Source organism: Syzygium oleosum, unplaced genomic scaffold (assembly GCF_021117445.2).
Source record: "Syzygium oleosum isolate NSW1041296 unplaced genomic scaffold, Sole_v2.1 Sole_v2.08, whole genome shotgun sequence".
Classification (NCBI taxonomy): Eukaryota; Viridiplantae; Streptophyta; class Magnoliopsida; order Myrtales; family Myrtaceae; genus Syzygium; species Syzygium oleosum.
In genome coordinates, this window is record NW_026607492.1 from 5,023,923 (window position 1) to 5,041,403 (window position 17,481).

Genomic DNA, 17,481 nt, shown 5'->3' on the forward strand with positions numbered 1-17,481 from the left:
ACTCGGCTTAAATCACGGGTGGTTTTTTCCGACACGAGATGACAATAAGACTCGTAGGGGTGAGCATAGTCCGGGTTGGGCCGGTCCACCCCCTAACCCTAGGACCAATCCGCACAGTGTTGGTCCTCAATTTTGGGACCGAAGACCGCCCGTCGGTTCCATGGACCCGCCCGGGAACCGGATCGCCGGTCGGGTCCGGTTCCCGGGCGGGTCCATGGAACCGGTCCCATCAAGTTTTCCTGGACAAATAAAAAAAAATATATGGACTAACATCGGATCAACGGAACAAAAAGAAAAGAACATAACTTTCCATACAATTCCTATACTATGATCGGTTCTATTAACCATATCATCCATAAATCAAGTGGGTACCCATCAAATGAGTGTCCAGAGATAAGAGAGCAGAGAGTTATGAGTGTCTAGTTACGTTTTTTTTTTTTAAATTTTTTTTTGGTCAGATTTTTTAAATTAAAATTTTAAAAAATAAATATATTATTATTATATTACCGGTTCGGTCCGGGTGGGCGGTTCCACATCGGAAACCGGGAATCGGATCGATACCCACCGGTTCCAAAAAATTGAAGTCGGGAACCGGACCGGTCCTGGATTTTTTGCACACCCCTAAAGACTCAAACACCATCCGAAAATCTATGGGTTTGGAGTTTGAGTCTCTATTGAGAGTGTTTTATCGGTGTTACGTTAGAGATGATCGGTTTCAGGGTAAATCGGTTCTCGCTTTAGAAATCGGATATTGGAATTGGACCGGACAGGGTTGGTCCCCCGTTTGTGGGACTGGGAATCGGCCCACGCGGTCTTGGAACCGGTCCGGTTCAAGGGTCGGTCCCAGAACCGGTGATTTCTTCTTCTTCTTCTACTTCTTTTTTATTTATTCTATTCCCTACAAATGGGAGTTTCTCAACAATGAAAAAAAAATAATTTACTAATCAGAAGAAAAAAAAGAAAACCCCGGGAATCACCTAGAAACTAGCCAATTTAGTCCCATCCGGACCGGTTCCCGAGTTGGATCGGGACCACTGCACACGCCCAAAATTTGAGTTGGATTAGAGATGGGAGAAGGGTGGGAGCACCTTGTAGGTAATGAGAAGGATGGATGTCACGGTGGGCGTTCCCCCTGTTTTGCCAAGACCCACCGAGTTAAAACCAACGGAGAAGCCAAGAAACGACTGACATAGTAGGTTAGTACCAAACTCGGCGACGACAACAACATTAATCTTACTCAAATCCCAACGCGAGGCGCCTTTTTGTCCGCCACGGACGGGGTTCTATCTCCCACACGGGGTTTTCAAACACTTCTGTGCCAAAACCAATTTCGTAATTCGTGTTCACCCGAGGATTCGATATTCGCACGTGGCCTCCAGGCAGGGGGGCACGTGTTAAAGATGGCGAGCAGGAAGTGGCCCCAGCTCTTCTTCTTCACCCCGCCGCCCACAACTTGGTCGTCCAAGTGGTGGGAGCGGTGGCCCGAACGCCCATGTGCCCGTGGTCCCCCGTCCCTCTTTTAATGACAAAACAATGTACATACGGTTTGAGTCTCTCGATGTGTTTGATTGTGTGCATACGACGAGAACGATCGGGACAATCGAGGGATCGGTGCCTCCTTATTTTTGGTTTGCTTCGTGGCGCTTTCTCAAGAGATCGGTTTTCGGGTGATAGTTTATTCGACAGGGGGTCGATGCATGTCGGGTCTTGCGTCGGGGGATTTGTCCGGGTGCTCCGACCTGTGTATCTCGGTCTTTTTTTCTCTTTTTCTTTTCCCTTTTTTAAGTCACGGCGCCTCTCGCTTAATCAGAGTGACTTTAAAAGCCCCCCGCCCGCCCCCACGCCCGCGGGGCCCGTCGTCGTCTTATGGCTAGAGCCTCGCGTGATGCGTGCGGTCGCGGGGGATTTAAGTTTCATCCGTGATGGTCGGATGGAAGTCGACGGGTTTGAATTCCCGTGTCGTGAGAGGGAAATATCGAATTGGACGTGGATATTTTGTTAGAGTGCGTTAGTAATGAAAGTTATAGAGAAAAATGATGAGAATTGCTAATGGGTGAGGATAGGGATGATGTCCTTTGCTTGGGACCCTTGGACCACAAAATAATATCTCCCCTAAATTCCACTCCCGAGTCATTAGTTCTTCTAATGCACTTTGACCGGAATTCCACCAAATTTTCACTCGCAACTTGATATAGTAGGCATGAGGCATATGGCACGGGACACACGAGAGTTCATGTATTTACGGGGCCACGAGACCTTTTGCCGCGGTCGTGAAGGGCGGCAACGACCCTTTGAAACAAGGGCGGAGGGTCGCATGTACTCCATCCGTCGTTATTGTTAGGGGTGAGCAAAAGGAACTATTTGGACCAATCGGTTCTGGACAGTTCTCGGGGGCACCGGTCTGGTTTTTTATTCAATAAAATTGAAATCGGTGAATCTCGGTCCGATTCAGGATTCCAGGTTTGGAATCACCCACTCGGACCGATTTTTTTTTTATTTCTTCTTTAGAAAAAAAAAACCCTAATACATCTCTCATTTCACAAAGCAAGGCTTACTTATGCACGTGAGTAAAATGATAAGAACAAATCAAAACACAACAGTAGTTGCTCATTCCAACCAAATTTTGTCACGTAACTCACTAGTTGTAGGAACGCTTTAATTATCAAAAACATTTTCAATTTTATCTTGAACATTAAAGACAAATAAAATAAAAACTGAATATGACACTGATTCCATTGGCCCTTCCGAAAGACAGCTCGAGAGCCAATCGCCCCTAGTTGTTGTAGGGGTCGTTATCCTCCACCATCATCGAAACAACTATCCAGCCTCTTTTTTAGTTTTTCCATTTTTTTTCCCAATTTTACTAGCTTTATTTGTTAGTCTTTTTTTTTTGTCTTGTCCTACTTTGACTCTCCACTCACTTTGAGAATTTTGCTTTGCCTCTTTACAGAGTATGGAAGTCAAACCACACACCTAAATTAAATGTCCCCACCTTTAGTCCCCTGAGAAGGTGGAGATTCGAACTCCCCATCTCCCCATTCCTATGTGGGAAGGATGGCCACTGGGGCAACCCCCAGTGGTTTGTTAGTCTTGACATGGTGCCCGTTTGGCATCTCGTCGGCATGTGCCAGTCATGTCGACATATTCATTATAGAATTTGGTTCGATCCTGGTTAAAGTGTATCGATCGTAAAAAAGTAAAATCAATTCATTGAATGATCAAAAGCAAAGTTTCACAATAAATACATACTCCCGAGTTTGGTAACCAAAGGTTAAATTTTTTAAAATATCTCGTTAAAGCTCGAATTGATTTATCTTTAAAAACTTCGACATTGAGTGCTTACAAGTCAAAATGCATCGAGTAATGTCATAATTGTTAATCGTGTTTTATTTCTGTTTTCTTGTCGACTATAATAGAAATGGATAAAGAGACACACACGTACGTGATACATTTACCCTCCGTTAAAGCTTAGTAAATGATAACTGTAAAAAATCTACCTACATCGATGTCACGTGGTTTAAGTGAAATAAAAACGTTGTTGTGACTGAAAAATCATTTAACAAAACCTTGATAGACGGTACGTGTGACATAGAGGTACAAGTTTGAAGTTTTTGTTGTGGAAGTAAGCAATCGAAAAATATATTAGATAGAACAAAAAAATGAATCAGACACCAAATTTACATAATTCGGTTGGATGGCCTATGTCCACATGGAGAGCAACAAAGAATTCTACAATAAATTAAGCGATACAACTGACATTACAATCACGCTCGAATCAGTCAAACAGTGTGTTTCTCAATCCCGATTATACCCAATAACTCACATATTATTTAGCCCCACAATTCCTCACAAATTAATCTTTCAATCTCACAAAGAAATTAACAAATCTTACCATAAGATTTAATCGGCTACGACACATTAACTTCATGGGATGTAATTCACGAGTAAGCAATCGTGGATATCACGCCAAATACATCTCTCACACGAACTTGAATATCTATTCTGCAGCAAACCCCCACGATTTCCCATTATACATATATAGTCCAATTGGATTTCAATATTTCTTATTATTGATTATATATACCCAAGAAAAAGAACGTGGAGAAGAAATTCCATGTGATTCGGTCAACAAGTCCAAGTTCGGACTTCCCCTTTTTTTCTTTTATTTCCTCGGCGACTCCAATACACAAATCGGACTTAACTGGGAAACATCAATCGAGGAGAATGTAATATAAAATTTAGAATATTCATATTTATCCCATCGCCAAAAAACTTAAAAAAAATTGGGTTTCGTTCATGGACTTAAAATTGGAGATATATTTTCATATACGGGCAGCCGTATTCGTCGATTCGATGATGAAATATGACCTTTCCTTCGTGTTTTCTAAAACTAGAACTTGTGATTTTACACACGACCAAGATGACATACATGCCTAACCATGTTGGTTTACTATGAGTCAATTCACAACGATATGATACAATAGTACAAAACGGGCCGACGTGGCTCTCACGGCTCTCTTTGCGGGACGGGCTTGACGAATGACAAGTCGTCCCCATTGCCGATTCCCTCCTCTCGATGGGAATCGTCGATTTCAATAGAATGGCTGTTGTCGTCGTGATCTGCCCTGGTGATCAGGTTAGCCGTCGGCGGCCTTGGCAACAAGGTGTCGTCGTCGTGATCCGACATGTCGTGGTCGTCGTCGTAAGCGTACGAGCGGGTCGAGTGTCCAGTGGTTTTGAAGCGGTGGAGGGCGTGCCCGGAGGATGTGCTCACAAGCAAGTGGCTCGGGCTTGGGCTCGCGTTTCCGCCGAGGGTCACGGTGGCGGCAGGCTTCCCTCCCTTGCCTAACCTCTTCTGCTTCACATCCTTGTGCCACTTCTTGAGTGCCCTTGACGTTTGCTCATCAAAGATTGATTTCTTCATGCACGTCCCCATCTGATTGAAATTTTTTTTTTGTTTATTCAATGACCATATGATGATCGATCAGCATTTAGTAATCCGTACCAAATTGTCAATTCTTTAGGATGAACAAATGCCATGGAATCTAAGTGAGAATTTACCTGAGTGACAAGAGCATAGAGAGGGAGAGTGATGTAGCTGCACACACATAACACACCCCCACTGCAAAATTTCCAGAAACAGAAACATTCAAGCCATCAACTGAATCTTGGAAAGATCGACGAAGGCAGTGCCGAAACGCCGGAATGTTGTGGAATAGCCGAAATGTATAAAGACCGTCGGATTTATCAAGGGACTATGATCTGCATAATATGGAGAGGGATGATGGAAAAGAGAGTTACCCTAAACCCACTTTGATGACTGCCAGTGTGAAGTTAGCATGGAAGCAAGATTTCAACCCGAACGAGTACTGCACGGAAAAAGAATTGGCGGTTTTAGACGAACGCCGATGACGACGAAGCCTCAGAAGGCAGGGTCTATAGAGATAAGCTTTCATACCCAAATCCACAGGAAGTATGTTATCTGGAATGCATTCTGTTCAAAAGAAATAAGAAAGCACAAGGCTAAATCAGAACACAACAAAAGCAAGAGCAAGTCATACATCTTCCAGCAGAGCTATACTGTCAAAAGACAATGCATAATCAGACAGTGACAAATGAAACTGCCATTAACAGAGATCTTTCAGAACCAAGCTGTCGTTTAATGAGGTTCTGTTCTGTCGTTCGACCAAATTTCGGTCGTGAACTTTAAGCAAAGCCTAGTTCAAAATGAACATCATCATCCTAATGCTCACGTACAGAAAAGGAGGTAAGGCCTGGAGTACCTGAAACAAAGCGAAGTGCATCAGTTGAAGAAGTAGCTGAGGGCGACCGAACCAAAAGTATTTATCCGAAGCCTGCACGAGAGGAATCCCTTGGACCACAGCATGTCTCTCGAAGATTTCGAGGGCCATCCTTGTCAAAATAGCTTGAAGCTGTGTCCCGATGGCCAAGATTATCTGCAATACATTTGTATGGTGATGTTATCATCGTCCTCGTCTCCTAATCTTAATCGAAACCATGCAGAGGGAAGAGGTCTTACAACCACGGGGATCAGCGATGCCCAAAACAGTGCCTGCCATCCTGAAAGGAAGCGCCGATGGTCAGGAACTTTTTAACTCATAATGAAAAAGCAGTCTTCCTAGAAAAACAGCATACCTCTGACATTTAGAAGCAAGAAGATAACGAATGACGCCCACAACACAGGGCTGGCAAGATTCCAGAAACAAATGTCAGCACAAGCCTACGCTTTTCCAGACGCAGAGTTAAGACATTCAAACTAGCAATCAAAACAACTTTATAGCTTGTTACCTGACTCCTACGATGACCTTGAAATCATCTTCTAATGACCTCTTGATATACTTTTGGAAGTTAAATTTACTTCCCGGTGCTAAATGGACCTGCATATATTGCATCAAGAATTATTACGTGTGACAGAAAGAAGCGGTGCACTGGGACGACCTAGGACTTGAACAGAGCAGAAGGCTTACGGTGATGAAACCATTACGCAGCGCCAAGTAGTCTGCCTTACCAACGGACTTGAAAAACTGCCTAAAGAAGCATCCCTGCAAGTGGAGGTGCATCGGAGAAATCCAATGCAAATGGTGTCATGCTACAATGGTGTGTCATCGTGAAAATGCCTGATGTTAGCCGTGACTTACAATGTAAAAGAAGAAGGGAATCCTCGTCCAGAAACTGGTGTGCGCTCTGACGAAGGAGGTCTCATGAGTGAGCCTGAATCGAGATGGATCTGCGCCATCATCAACAAGTAAGATGTTTGAATTAGCAATATTAAGAATAACGGTGGAGATTTCATGTGGCTAGATAGGACTGTTCATTTTTGTGAGACACGATACCATTGGAGAACTCGTAGTCGGGGGACATGGTTTCTTGCTCCCATTGCTTCCAGCCACGAATCTGCCCATGATATGCATCCGCGGCAAGTTAAAGTACAGACAGCGAGGAGCATCTCGTTTCAAGTATCCCAAAAAAAAGAAAAAAACTATCGACGGCCCCTTGTGTCACATATTCTGAGAATCAGATTTAAGAATCGATTAGAGTTCCTGCTAATAGAGGTGCAATTACAGATTGGGCTGGTCTGACAATTTCGAATGAAAGTTGAAGCATGGTGTTTTATCCATTTCTTTATGATCAACGAAATCCACGAAGCACAGATAGCCATTGGCTCGATTGTTAGATTGATTATCGTGGATTGGAACAATTATTCTAAAGCTAAACTCGCTATCTTGTTCTAAGAATTATGATTGCATGTCTGTCAAACAGAATTGCCAATCATATCCATCTCGACAACTAGCAGAACGCTCAATCTTTTGTGCAAAAAAACATCTTCACAAACCTTCAGTCGCCCAAGCATCATTGTGATTGCACTGTACAGCACGTGAAAGACTGCCAAGAAGAATATCAGGATGTGTAACTGATGCAATCCGTTGACTGATATAAGCGGTTCGTGCCCCTGTAACCAAAGAAAACGAGGTAAATTCCAAGGGATCCTGCAAAAGCGATGCGATTTTCGGGGGAAGGAAAGGACTGATTAGTACACGAAGACCAGGGGAAAACAGGTCTGATTGCAACTCTTGTTGCGCAAGTTAGCATTTTTCGTTTATCATCAAGGAAAGCTTAAATTATAGTTCAACATATCTGACTAAAAAAAAAACCATGGAAAAAGCTCGTGTAACGGAATACCGTCTTGCAACTAGGAGCATAGCTACCGGCAGCCAAGGATCTCCTCTCGTACCACAGAAGTCTCCGATGTCCTCCTTTCGAGGACTCATCTTTTTTATTGTCGTAGCGGCACGGCAACATAGTGTCTGCGACCTTTTGGGGAATGCATATCCTAGATACATAACTCTGACCAAAAGTGAGGAGTAGTGAAATGAAGCCCAGAATCATCAGCTCTGCACACAAAAAAAGGGATGAATTCCCAAGTCCAAGCATATCTAAGTTTAGAAACAAGAATTGCGGAATCGATATCTGCTGTCTTACCTGATTTGACCTTGTCCAGAGCCTCGTATAAGGCGCTCTTGTGCCTCTCTGTGAGCCACTGAATTGCAAGCCATGTTAGGAACAGAGCTCAAACACCGGACCAACTGCCCAATAGTTCATCATAGAGTAACAAGAATATATTTTCACAATCGATATCCAATCAAATAAGCTGATTGTTGCCATGCCGAGCTACTATTACGAAGATTTTTCCTTTTGGATAACTCAGGTATCCAAACTTTTGACTCGAGTAATCTCCATATATGTACGCAAACCATACAGTCCACGTGCATATTCACTTGAGACTCTAAACAAGACGCGGTAGCCTGTAAGCGACTAGGCATGGCGGAGGCCCTGAGGTTACTCTAAGTGGAAATTCGCGTCATGGTGAAATAGATAATCCGATTTCGTTTCAAATGAAAAAATCTTCCATCATCAGGGGTCCTCTTTTCTGTCACGGGAACTAATTGTTTTCCTCAAAAGAAGCAGCTCAGGTGGCAAGAACAGATAGGCGTAAAAGAAAGACCAGTCGAGCAACATCAAGAAACGTACCAAAACGTAAACAGGACAGAGAAGAAAGACAGAGACTCATGAATCTCCAACGTTCGAGCTTACCGTTCCAACTTTGTGCAGGAACTTCTCCAGCACGAGAGAGATGACGATGAATGCAGCACAAACGATCGCCACAGCCCATGTTGGGGTCTGGTCTAGCTCTCTCGACTGGGAACCGCTGCTGTCTGATCCTGCCATGGCGTTTCTTTTCTTTTCTTTTCTTTCCCTTTTCTCAGAACAAGAACTGAGGAAGACCCGGAAGATGTCTGGTCAGCTTGCAATTACTGCAGGAGGAAGACCGAGCTTATCTGCATGCCGTGTCAGAGACTTTGAAGAGAAGTAAAAGCAGAGTACAATTCGTGCGCCGGGGGAGTTTCCAAACAGAAAGGGCGATGTCAGTGCCTTTCCTGGGGCAGTTCCTGTCTGCTCTTAATGGGTCAAAGGCGGTTTTTTGTCTCTGTCCGGCCGCGCCCAAAAGTCCACGCCTTTCTCTCACGGTAACTTTAGGAAGTCGGCAAATATCTGAGAGCAAGTTGATGTATCAGTGTTCCAAATTCCATCCCGAGTAATCCTCGTCCCAGACTCGTTCTGCTAAATCGAGCCCGTCGACAGGAGCATGATTCAGAGCGCCTCGAAGTCGATCTTCGGCCCTGAGTTGCCCGTGACGAGGTGGGTGGTCACGAAAATTGCTTATGTATTATTCGATGGTCCCCAGCTTAGGTCATCTCCCTTTGTCTGCTTCTGTCTCTATGGGGTTTCTTTTTTCCGGTGGGGTTCCGCTCAAGTTGGATTTGGAAGGAATAGAATAATTCCGACTTCAATAATGGGATAATGATACAAATAATCCTTGAACTTTGATCCAATGTGCAATGTGATTCCTGAACTATTAATTTGTTCAATGTAGTCTCCAAAATTGAGCCTAATGTTCAATGTGGTCCATAGACTTTTAATTTGTTTAATGAGGTCTCTGGACTTTCGATACATGTTCAATAAGGTCCTTGAACTGTATGAAAATGTTAAATGCGGTCCTTGAACTTGAATAAATGGAAGAACTACATTATCATGTTCATATAGTTCAAGAACTAAATTGAACATATACTAAAAGTTCATGGACGATATTGAACAAATTAAAAGTTCAAGGACCACATTACACGTTGGGTTAAAGTTTATGGACCATACTGAAAAAATTGAAAATTCAGGAATCACATTACACATTAAACTAAAATTCAGAAATCATTGATATCATTTTCCCATGAATAATAAAAACTCTTCTTCGATCTTTTTGGATTTTTTTTCTTTGATTTTGTCCTTTTCCGCCTACTCTAGGAGGACCGTTTCGTTGTCCGGGACTGATCAAATGATGCCTGAAACTTGTGCATGTCCAAGGAGAGGTCAGACTAGGTACCTCTAGGGACGTGGTTCTTGTACGATTTCTTCAATTTACAGATCATTCAAAGGATCATGAAAGGGTCGTTGTTGCGACCTAAACATCAATAATTCTTTCATGCCGAGATTATTTTAACAGCAATAAGATAGAGAGCCTCTTGAGACTTTCAGCTGTCGTTGCAGGATATATATTCAAATGGGTGTTGAGCATGCGAGGTAGGGCCATGCATATGTTATCACGTACTTTGTCCTAGCATTTGGATAATATATGGAAATGGCCTAATTCGATTTTGGATTGGATTCTCGAAACATTGACTGAGTAGCGTGTAGTTGTACCTTTAGAAAATATCGACACATTAGTTTTATAATCACTTTGGGGCGGTCCAAATCCTTGTTCTTTCTTATTTCACCCCCTTCCCATTCTTCCTCTTTTTCCTTCTATTTTGCCTCTTCTTCCCTTTTGCCCTTCTGCCCTTCCCTAAGTAGGACACTGCCGCGGCGCTCGCTCCGCCGCTGCTGCCAAATTTTGTTCGAGCCGCATGACGTCGCCGCCCACACGGCCCCTGCCCAGTTGCCTCTCTCTCTCTCTCCGTGTCAAGTTAAATAAGAAAATGTGGTTTTCTGTTCGAGGTAAGCGAGCCTATATAGATCGAAGTCACTAGCCTTAGGCATCCCCAGATATGAGGTTGCTCGCTATGGTTGTGATAACCACGACCTCCTTTCTCTTCGTTGAGAAAGAGAGAGGCGAGCGCGAAGGGGGCGGAGACAAGTGACGAGGCCTTGGGTGCAGCAGTGGCACGAAGGCGACAAAGGTGTTTTCTCGAAGGCATTTTTACTAGTGAAGATAAACAATCGACCATCCAAGGCATTGTTCGATCTATAGCTTAGTGAGGAGAAGCATGAACAAATGAGTTTTTAAACTTTAAATTATTTCCTTTATCTTTGTCAAAAATTGCTTTTACCTGATACACTAATTTACCACATAATTCGGTGTGCAATTGGGCAGAGATGGAAAGATAATTCCGTTCTTAATTTTATAGAACGATACCTAAAGTATCGAGTGCTAATTTAGCCAAACTATATCAATACAATAATGAGTCGGTCAATTTGATGCTCGATTTAAGAAGGCTAGGAAAAAATGTCTTACTTCGCTCTCAAAGAAAGATTTCACGTATTTGGCTTTTGATGGATTGAAATTCAATCTAAGGAAAAATTTGAAGGCTAAGACTTTGACGATTTATTTCAATTGGCAACGAAAGTGTCTAAGGCTGTGAATGGTAACCATTCTGTTTCAGAAATCAATTTCTGGCCAGAAATTGATTTTTCTATTTCTGTTCCTGGAGGAGTTTCTTAGCAAAAAAACACGTTTGATAACGACACAAAATTTCTATTCCAGAAACAGAAATTTGTTTGATAACGGTACAAAATTTCTTCTTCTCGGGTGGTCGGCGGGCGGTGGATGGTGGTGGGAGGAGGGCGGGTGGCGGCGGGAGACGGTGGCCGGCGGTGGGAGGCGGGCGGTGGCGGGAGGACGGTGGCCGACGGTGGGAGATGGTGGCCGATGGACGGCAGGCGGTGGTGGGAGGTGGGTGGCGACCAAAAGAAGGCGGCCGGCGGTGGGAGGCAGGTGGCGGTGGGAGGAGGGCAGCCGGTGGTGGGAGATGGTGGCCGGTGGACGGCGGCCGGCGGTGGCGGGAGGAGAGAGGCCGGGGGTAGGAGGCGGGTGGCAGAGGGAGACGGTGGCTGGCGTACGGCGGCCGGCGGCCCACGGTGGGCGGTGGCCAAAGGCGGGCGGCGGTGGCGAGAGGAGGGAGGCCGGGGGTGGGAGGCGGGTGGCAGCGGGAGACAGTGGTTGGTGGTGGGTGGCGGCCGCAGGCCGCCGGTAGGGGGAGGAGGGTAGGCGGCGGCCGGCGATGGGCGGCGGGTGAGCGACCGGCTAGTAGTGAGGGAAAGTGATGAGAAGAACAAAAAAATTTTGTTTCTCATTTCTGTTCCAGAAATAGAGAAGTAAAAAATTTTAACTTCTGATTTCTGTTCCAAATCTATTTCTGGAACAAAAATTTGTTTTAGAAATAGAAATTAGAATTTCGTTACCAAACGGATTTCTGTTCCAAACCTATTTCTGGAACAGAAATAAAGAAATAGAATGGTTATCATTCGCAGCCTAAGTATGAGCAACTTCTCAAAGACAGAGATAAAGGGTCAACCGAAAACTTTGCACAAAGTATGACTTTAATGGAAAATTTTGAGTTGGAGTATGAATTGAAAACATTGAGATAAACGTGGCAAATATAATGCTTGACAAGCATTACGTTTGTCCATCCTTAAAACGCCAAAATAAAAGGAAAACGAATGGCTGAGGCTAAAGACACTCAAGTTTTCTTGTTCAACATTAATAAGTTGGATGAAATTTTTGATTTACTCTTAAAAGATGGCTTAGTAAATTTAACGGAAGGTCAAATTATCCCGAGTAAAGAAGATTTAGTAAACAAAAGATATTCTAAGTGGCACCGTTGTGGAGCCATAACACAGCTAATTGTATTATTTTCAAGAAAACAATTCAAGAGGCAATTTGGCAGGGAAAAATCAAATTTGCCGATGACAAAGAGTATATGATGACCCTAACCCTTGATTATCTAATTTAAAAGATTCCAATGATTTATGAATCATTCAATTCTTTAAAAAAAGGTATACGTTGACTCCAAAAAATGATAAACTTTTGATTATAATCAACAAGTGACAGACTAAGTTGATAATAACAAAGCTTGGTGAATAGCAGAATTCATCGAGGAAAAGAACCGTTGACAACTTGATGAGCATGAAAACAAAGATGTCATCAACAGTGGGCAATCGACGCAAAAACGTAACTCCTTGGTGGTTATGTTTATTGTCGCTAATTTAGGATTTTTGTTACTTTTTGTGGATAAGTATTGTTGTAATAACCGAAAATGGGATTATTTGTTTTGAAAATAAGATTAAGAAGTTATCTTTTTAAATTCAATAACCATTTCTAATAATTGATTGTAGGCTTTAAATAAGCACATCGTATCCCAATCAAATTACAAAACTCATCTTTACCTTTTTGCAATTTATTTTTCTTGCATTTACAGTGTTCGTAGCTTTAATTCTCTTGCCATTTACTTTCCTCTTCAAAATCAACAAAGACTCTTCACAACCTTTCTCGATCCATCCATCCATATTCTATATAACATTTGGGAGACTTTTCGGCCAAATAGATATAAAAGGATGGAACACTGTAATGTGTGTATGTCCAAAAGGATGGAACCAGGGCATTGAGCGCTTTGTCTGTCCCTATGACGCAAACTAATTGACAGAACAAATCTCTTAGAATCAATTACACGAAAGTAAACCGAATCGATTAGAATCATGAACTTAACCTGTATATTTGTCTTACACGCTTGTGTACCAATGACTAAACTACCTTTGACAGAAAATCTGATCTTCCTTAACCATGAGAGAATGAGAAATCATTCTGAATATCACCCCCCTTGTGGTGGGCATTGTTGTTGTTCTGTTGCCCTCCTTGTTGATCTGGAATTTGTTGATGAGGGTCAGTGAAATGGGTTGGAGGAGGGCCTTCATAATCAGAGAGCTCGGTCTCAGAGATATAGCTCGCGGGAGAGTTGAGCACGCTCTCCACGTCATTGGTGGAGGAGTTGTGCCTGTTCTTGTGGAGCAAGTGCAGGGGTGATGAGCCGCGGCTCGGCGTGTTGTCTGGACTCATGAACCCTGAGTACGACACTGATTGGTCTCCTTCCTTCTTCCTCTGCTTCTTCCTCTCCCTCGCCGCTCTCTGCCAGTTCTTCAGCGCCTTCGCCGTCTGCTCCTCGAATATCGCCTTCTTCATGTGCGACCCCATCTGCACCGAAACATGTTAGCGTGTCTCGTTGTTCTTATGCTCGTCCTCAACAGTTCTGCCGTGAGTCGATTCGTCACTTATGTCTAGTCTTTCTGTTAGATGCCTAACTGTTCGTTTGAAACTATTACCTCCACTAGGTAATGGGACACGGATTAGGACTAGTGAGTACTCACTTGGGTTACTAGTGAATAGAGAGGAAAGGTGATGTAGCTGCACACAAATTGAAGGGCCACACCGAGAAAAACCCGTATAAGGATCTCGGCTAGTCTCTGGTGGAAGCATGAAGTCAAGCCGAACTCGTACTGCATTTTGAAGGTAGGTTGAGGTCAATTGACACAAAATAAGTCACTATCATTATAGAAAGCATGTAATTCAAAGGAGAAAAATAGGCGAATGCGAATCGAAGAGAAAGATTACCCATGTCCAGAGAAAATAGGACATCTGAAATGCATTCTGTGTCGGACAAAAAGAAAGCAGTCAGATATAGGACTTGGACAGATTTCAGCTTCTTCGAAGGATGATTATTGTTCTTTCTATAATAACGTTGGAGAAATTTATGAATCTCATTCGCATTATCTTCTGGTTAAGTTATGTGCATATATGCAAGTTGTTGTATTTCTGCCTAAATAGATTTACTGGTACTCAAACTATGAATTTTAGGACAGAAGAAAATATCAGGATCATTAATCAGACATCTCCATTACCTGAAACAAAGTTAAATGTATCAAGAACAATATAAAGTCCGGCCGGTTGAACCAGAAATACTTGTTATTAGGCTCTACGATCGGAGCTCCTTTCACCACGGTGGTTTTATCTTGAATTTGCTGAGCCATCTCCATTATAACGAGTTCAAGCTTGGTACCAACTATGAGAAGTATCTGTCAAATGTATAAATGTCAAGGAACTCATCTTATTTCCAAGATCTATCAATTGATATCGTATTTATCCGTGCTTTGGGTATTGGAAGGTTCAACACAAGTACATAAAAAATGTGTCTTACTGCCAGAGGTATGAAAGAGATGATTGAAAGGGCATAAGATTCTGCACATTAACAAGGCGAATCATTCTGTTAGTACAATTCCCGAAATTAATCTCGAGGATGCATATGGGAGATGGTGGTTCGCACAAAACTGTCTTACTGTAGACATTGGAGAGCTCAAAGAGGATACAGCAAATCCATAAGGGTATACTGCGAGAAAGAACATGCATTGTGAATAGGTTACAAGAACGGTTAGGTCTCATTCATACGCTCTAGTGTGCGAAATATATACGAAGCAACATGATGAGGGAAAGAAGCTGACCTGATCCCCACAACCACTTTGAAGTCATCTTCCATAGACCTCTTTATGTATTTGTGAAAGTCGAATTTGCTGTTTGGAGCTAAATGAGCCTGAAAAGATCCACCGAGTTTGTTAATATAAAAAAGGTCCTAGTTCTAACATGAGGAAACAGAACATCTTAATAAATATCAAATGCCAAAAGCATGGTAGTTGTCTCAATAGTCTTTTTAGATGTCTTATTGTACATAAGTTCAACTGCATGGAAGAAAACACAGAAACATGGAAAACAACTTACATTGATGAATCCAAGCCTCATTGTCAAATAGTCAACCTTTGAGACTGAACCAAAGAACTGCCTGAAGAATGCTACCTGTGGAATTCACAGATGTTCTCCGTCAGTCAGAGAATTGGACATCAATGTTCAAAATTAGACTGGAAGCATTGTTTATCCAATGAGGGCCCGGTGAATTCATGAGCAACGCTATGGGAACATCATTGGAAAGGTCTAAGAATAAAGCATCTTACAATCCATCTGACACCAGGAGTTGTCGAAAGGCCACTATGTCGTCTGACGAAAGATGTTTGATGGGTCAATCTGAATCTGGAAGGATCTACAAGAATAACCGACAATACGATCATCAGTTGAATAGTCCGGCCTTAGAAGTCTCGTACTTTTGAAGTAGGAAAAAGAAAAGAAAGCTGGCCTCTAGATGATCACCATTGTTGAACTGATACTCCAGGGAAGTTGTCTCCTGCTCCCATGCCTTCCATTTCTTCATCTATTCACAAAATTTAAAATGGAATGGTACTTTATCATTGATCAAATAAATAAAAATTTTGAAGACCTTTCAAAGTTTAATTTATTTAAGAATAGGATGAAGGGTCGTACTTTGGCTTTTGCCAGGCAAATGGTGATGACGCTGTAGAGAACATGAAAGACGGCAAGCACGAATATGAAAATGTGCAATTGGTGCAACCCTGACGCCGAAATCAATGGTACCTTGTTCTGAAAAAGCAATTCGTTAACCAAAGTCAGAAAGATCATTCGCATATTGTGAAGGAAAACTTCTTCTTTTCTTCTGTTATGATAATTCTTGTATTCTTTTTACATGTTTAGAACAATGGTCGCCGGTGTCTGCGGCAGCTAGAGAACGTCGCCACGAGACATCCTCATCATACCACAGCAATTTTCTCCTATCACGCGGATCTTCACCTTTGCCGGGCTTTTCCGTATCCTCCTTGTTACAAGGAAGCATGATCGTCGCATATTTCTCAGCAATGCATATCATAGAGATCGGTTGCGTGCCCACAGTGATGAGTAGAGATATGAAGCCCAGTAGCATCAACTCTACAGGATAAAACAGTAATCAGTGTAGGGTCAGAATCAGGCTCAAGTGCTCGAAAATGTCCCGAAAGCATAAATTAGATAGGAGAATGCAACATGCATTAGTTACCGGATTTAATTTTCTCCAGAGCCTCGATCATGGCCTTCTTGTGGCGCTTCTGAAACCACTGTCACAGTTGAACAATCGATATCAGTAAGTGACCCGACCAATGTTTTCGCGTAATGCGAGTACTTTCTTCTTCTTTTTTTATTTGGTCGGAAAATGCGAGTACTTGAGTCATCAATTTTATCCAATCAATTTCTAGTAGTGGACTTCAGGACGTGTGAAACATCAAGAATCCACGAGTCAAGACTCGGACCATATAAGTCACTCATTTTGACCAAAGATCTCACCTTTCCAAGAGAATGAATCCCGTATTCGATGACAATCGAAATGATGATAAACACGGCAGACACGACTGCGACCGCCCAAGTGGGTGTCTCCTTCAGTGACCTCTCATATCCGGCTTTAGGAGCCATGGCTGATCAAAACAGCACTCCCTATCTCTAGGACTCGATACACCAACTTCAAGAAACGTCTGCAACAAGAACTGCTTTCAAGTTTCACAGGAAAAAACTCGGGCAAGAAATGCAACATTCTCGGTCTTGGAGTGACTTATATTCGTAAAGCCCGCCAATAAACAAACAAAAACGTTGCCGGCTTGTGCGCTGTTTCCTGTACCAGGAAAAAGACGACCGCTGATGCTGACACGTTAATCCCATCATTAGAGCCAAAACCAGAGAGTTTTTTTTATACGACGCGGGCAATGTAATACGATTCATCCTAAAATCTCGAGGCTAATCACAATCGGATCAGCGATCACGACATCGTGATTGGTGAAGTCGAAAGTATGAATCAGTCTCGAAATTTTTAAAAGGGGTCTTATGCAACGAAGAGTGAAGACTCCTTTTTTGGCTTCAGTCGGGCATTGCGGAATTGGTAACTCAGGAGGAATTACAGCGTGTGCTTCAGCCGCTTCTTGTCCACATTGTTCTTGTCG

General features: G+C 42.8%; 2 protein-coding genes across 2 annotated transcripts; both read right to left on the reverse strand.

The window, feature by feature from the left end:
• Positions 1-4,380: 4,380 nt before the first annotated feature.
• On the reverse strand, positions 4,381-8,958 carry LOC115683670 (MLO-like protein 10). Its single transcript, XM_056313578.1, has 15 exons — positions 8,614-8,958; positions 8,002-8,059; positions 7,702-7,913; positions 7,355-7,471; positions 6,855-6,915; positions 6,660-6,748; positions 6,489-6,563; positions 6,310-6,398; positions 6,157-6,206; positions 6,041-6,081; positions 5,784-5,957; positions 5,459-5,494; positions 5,302-5,369; positions 5,062-5,122; positions 4,381-4,936 (listed from the first exon to the last, which is right to left on the reverse strand). Exons 1-15 carry the CDS (start codon positions 8,746-8,748, stop codon positions 4,508-4,510), a joined length of 1,695 nt encoding a protein of 564 aa, XP_056169553.1. The 5' UTR covers positions 8,749-8,958; the 3' UTR covers positions 4,381-4,507.
• A 4,426-nt stretch (positions 8,959-13,384) lies between these two features.
• LOC115685847 (MLO protein homolog 1-like) lies at positions 13,385-16,960 on the reverse strand. The gene is made up of 14 exons (XM_030610989.2): positions 16,835-16,960; positions 16,551-16,608; positions 16,206-16,444; positions 15,986-16,102; positions 15,815-15,875; positions 15,622-15,707; positions 15,392-15,466; positions 15,118-15,206; positions 14,956-15,005; positions 14,817-14,857; positions 14,521-14,694; positions 14,234-14,269; positions 13,990-14,118; positions 13,385-13,816 (listed from the first exon to the last, which is right to left on the reverse strand). The coding sequence occupies exons 1-14, from the start codon at positions 16,958-16,960 to the stop codon at positions 13,403-13,405; spliced, it is 1,695 nt and encodes a 564-aa protein (XP_030466849.2). The 3' UTR covers positions 13,385-13,402.
• Positions 16,961-17,481: the final 521 nt, after the last annotated feature.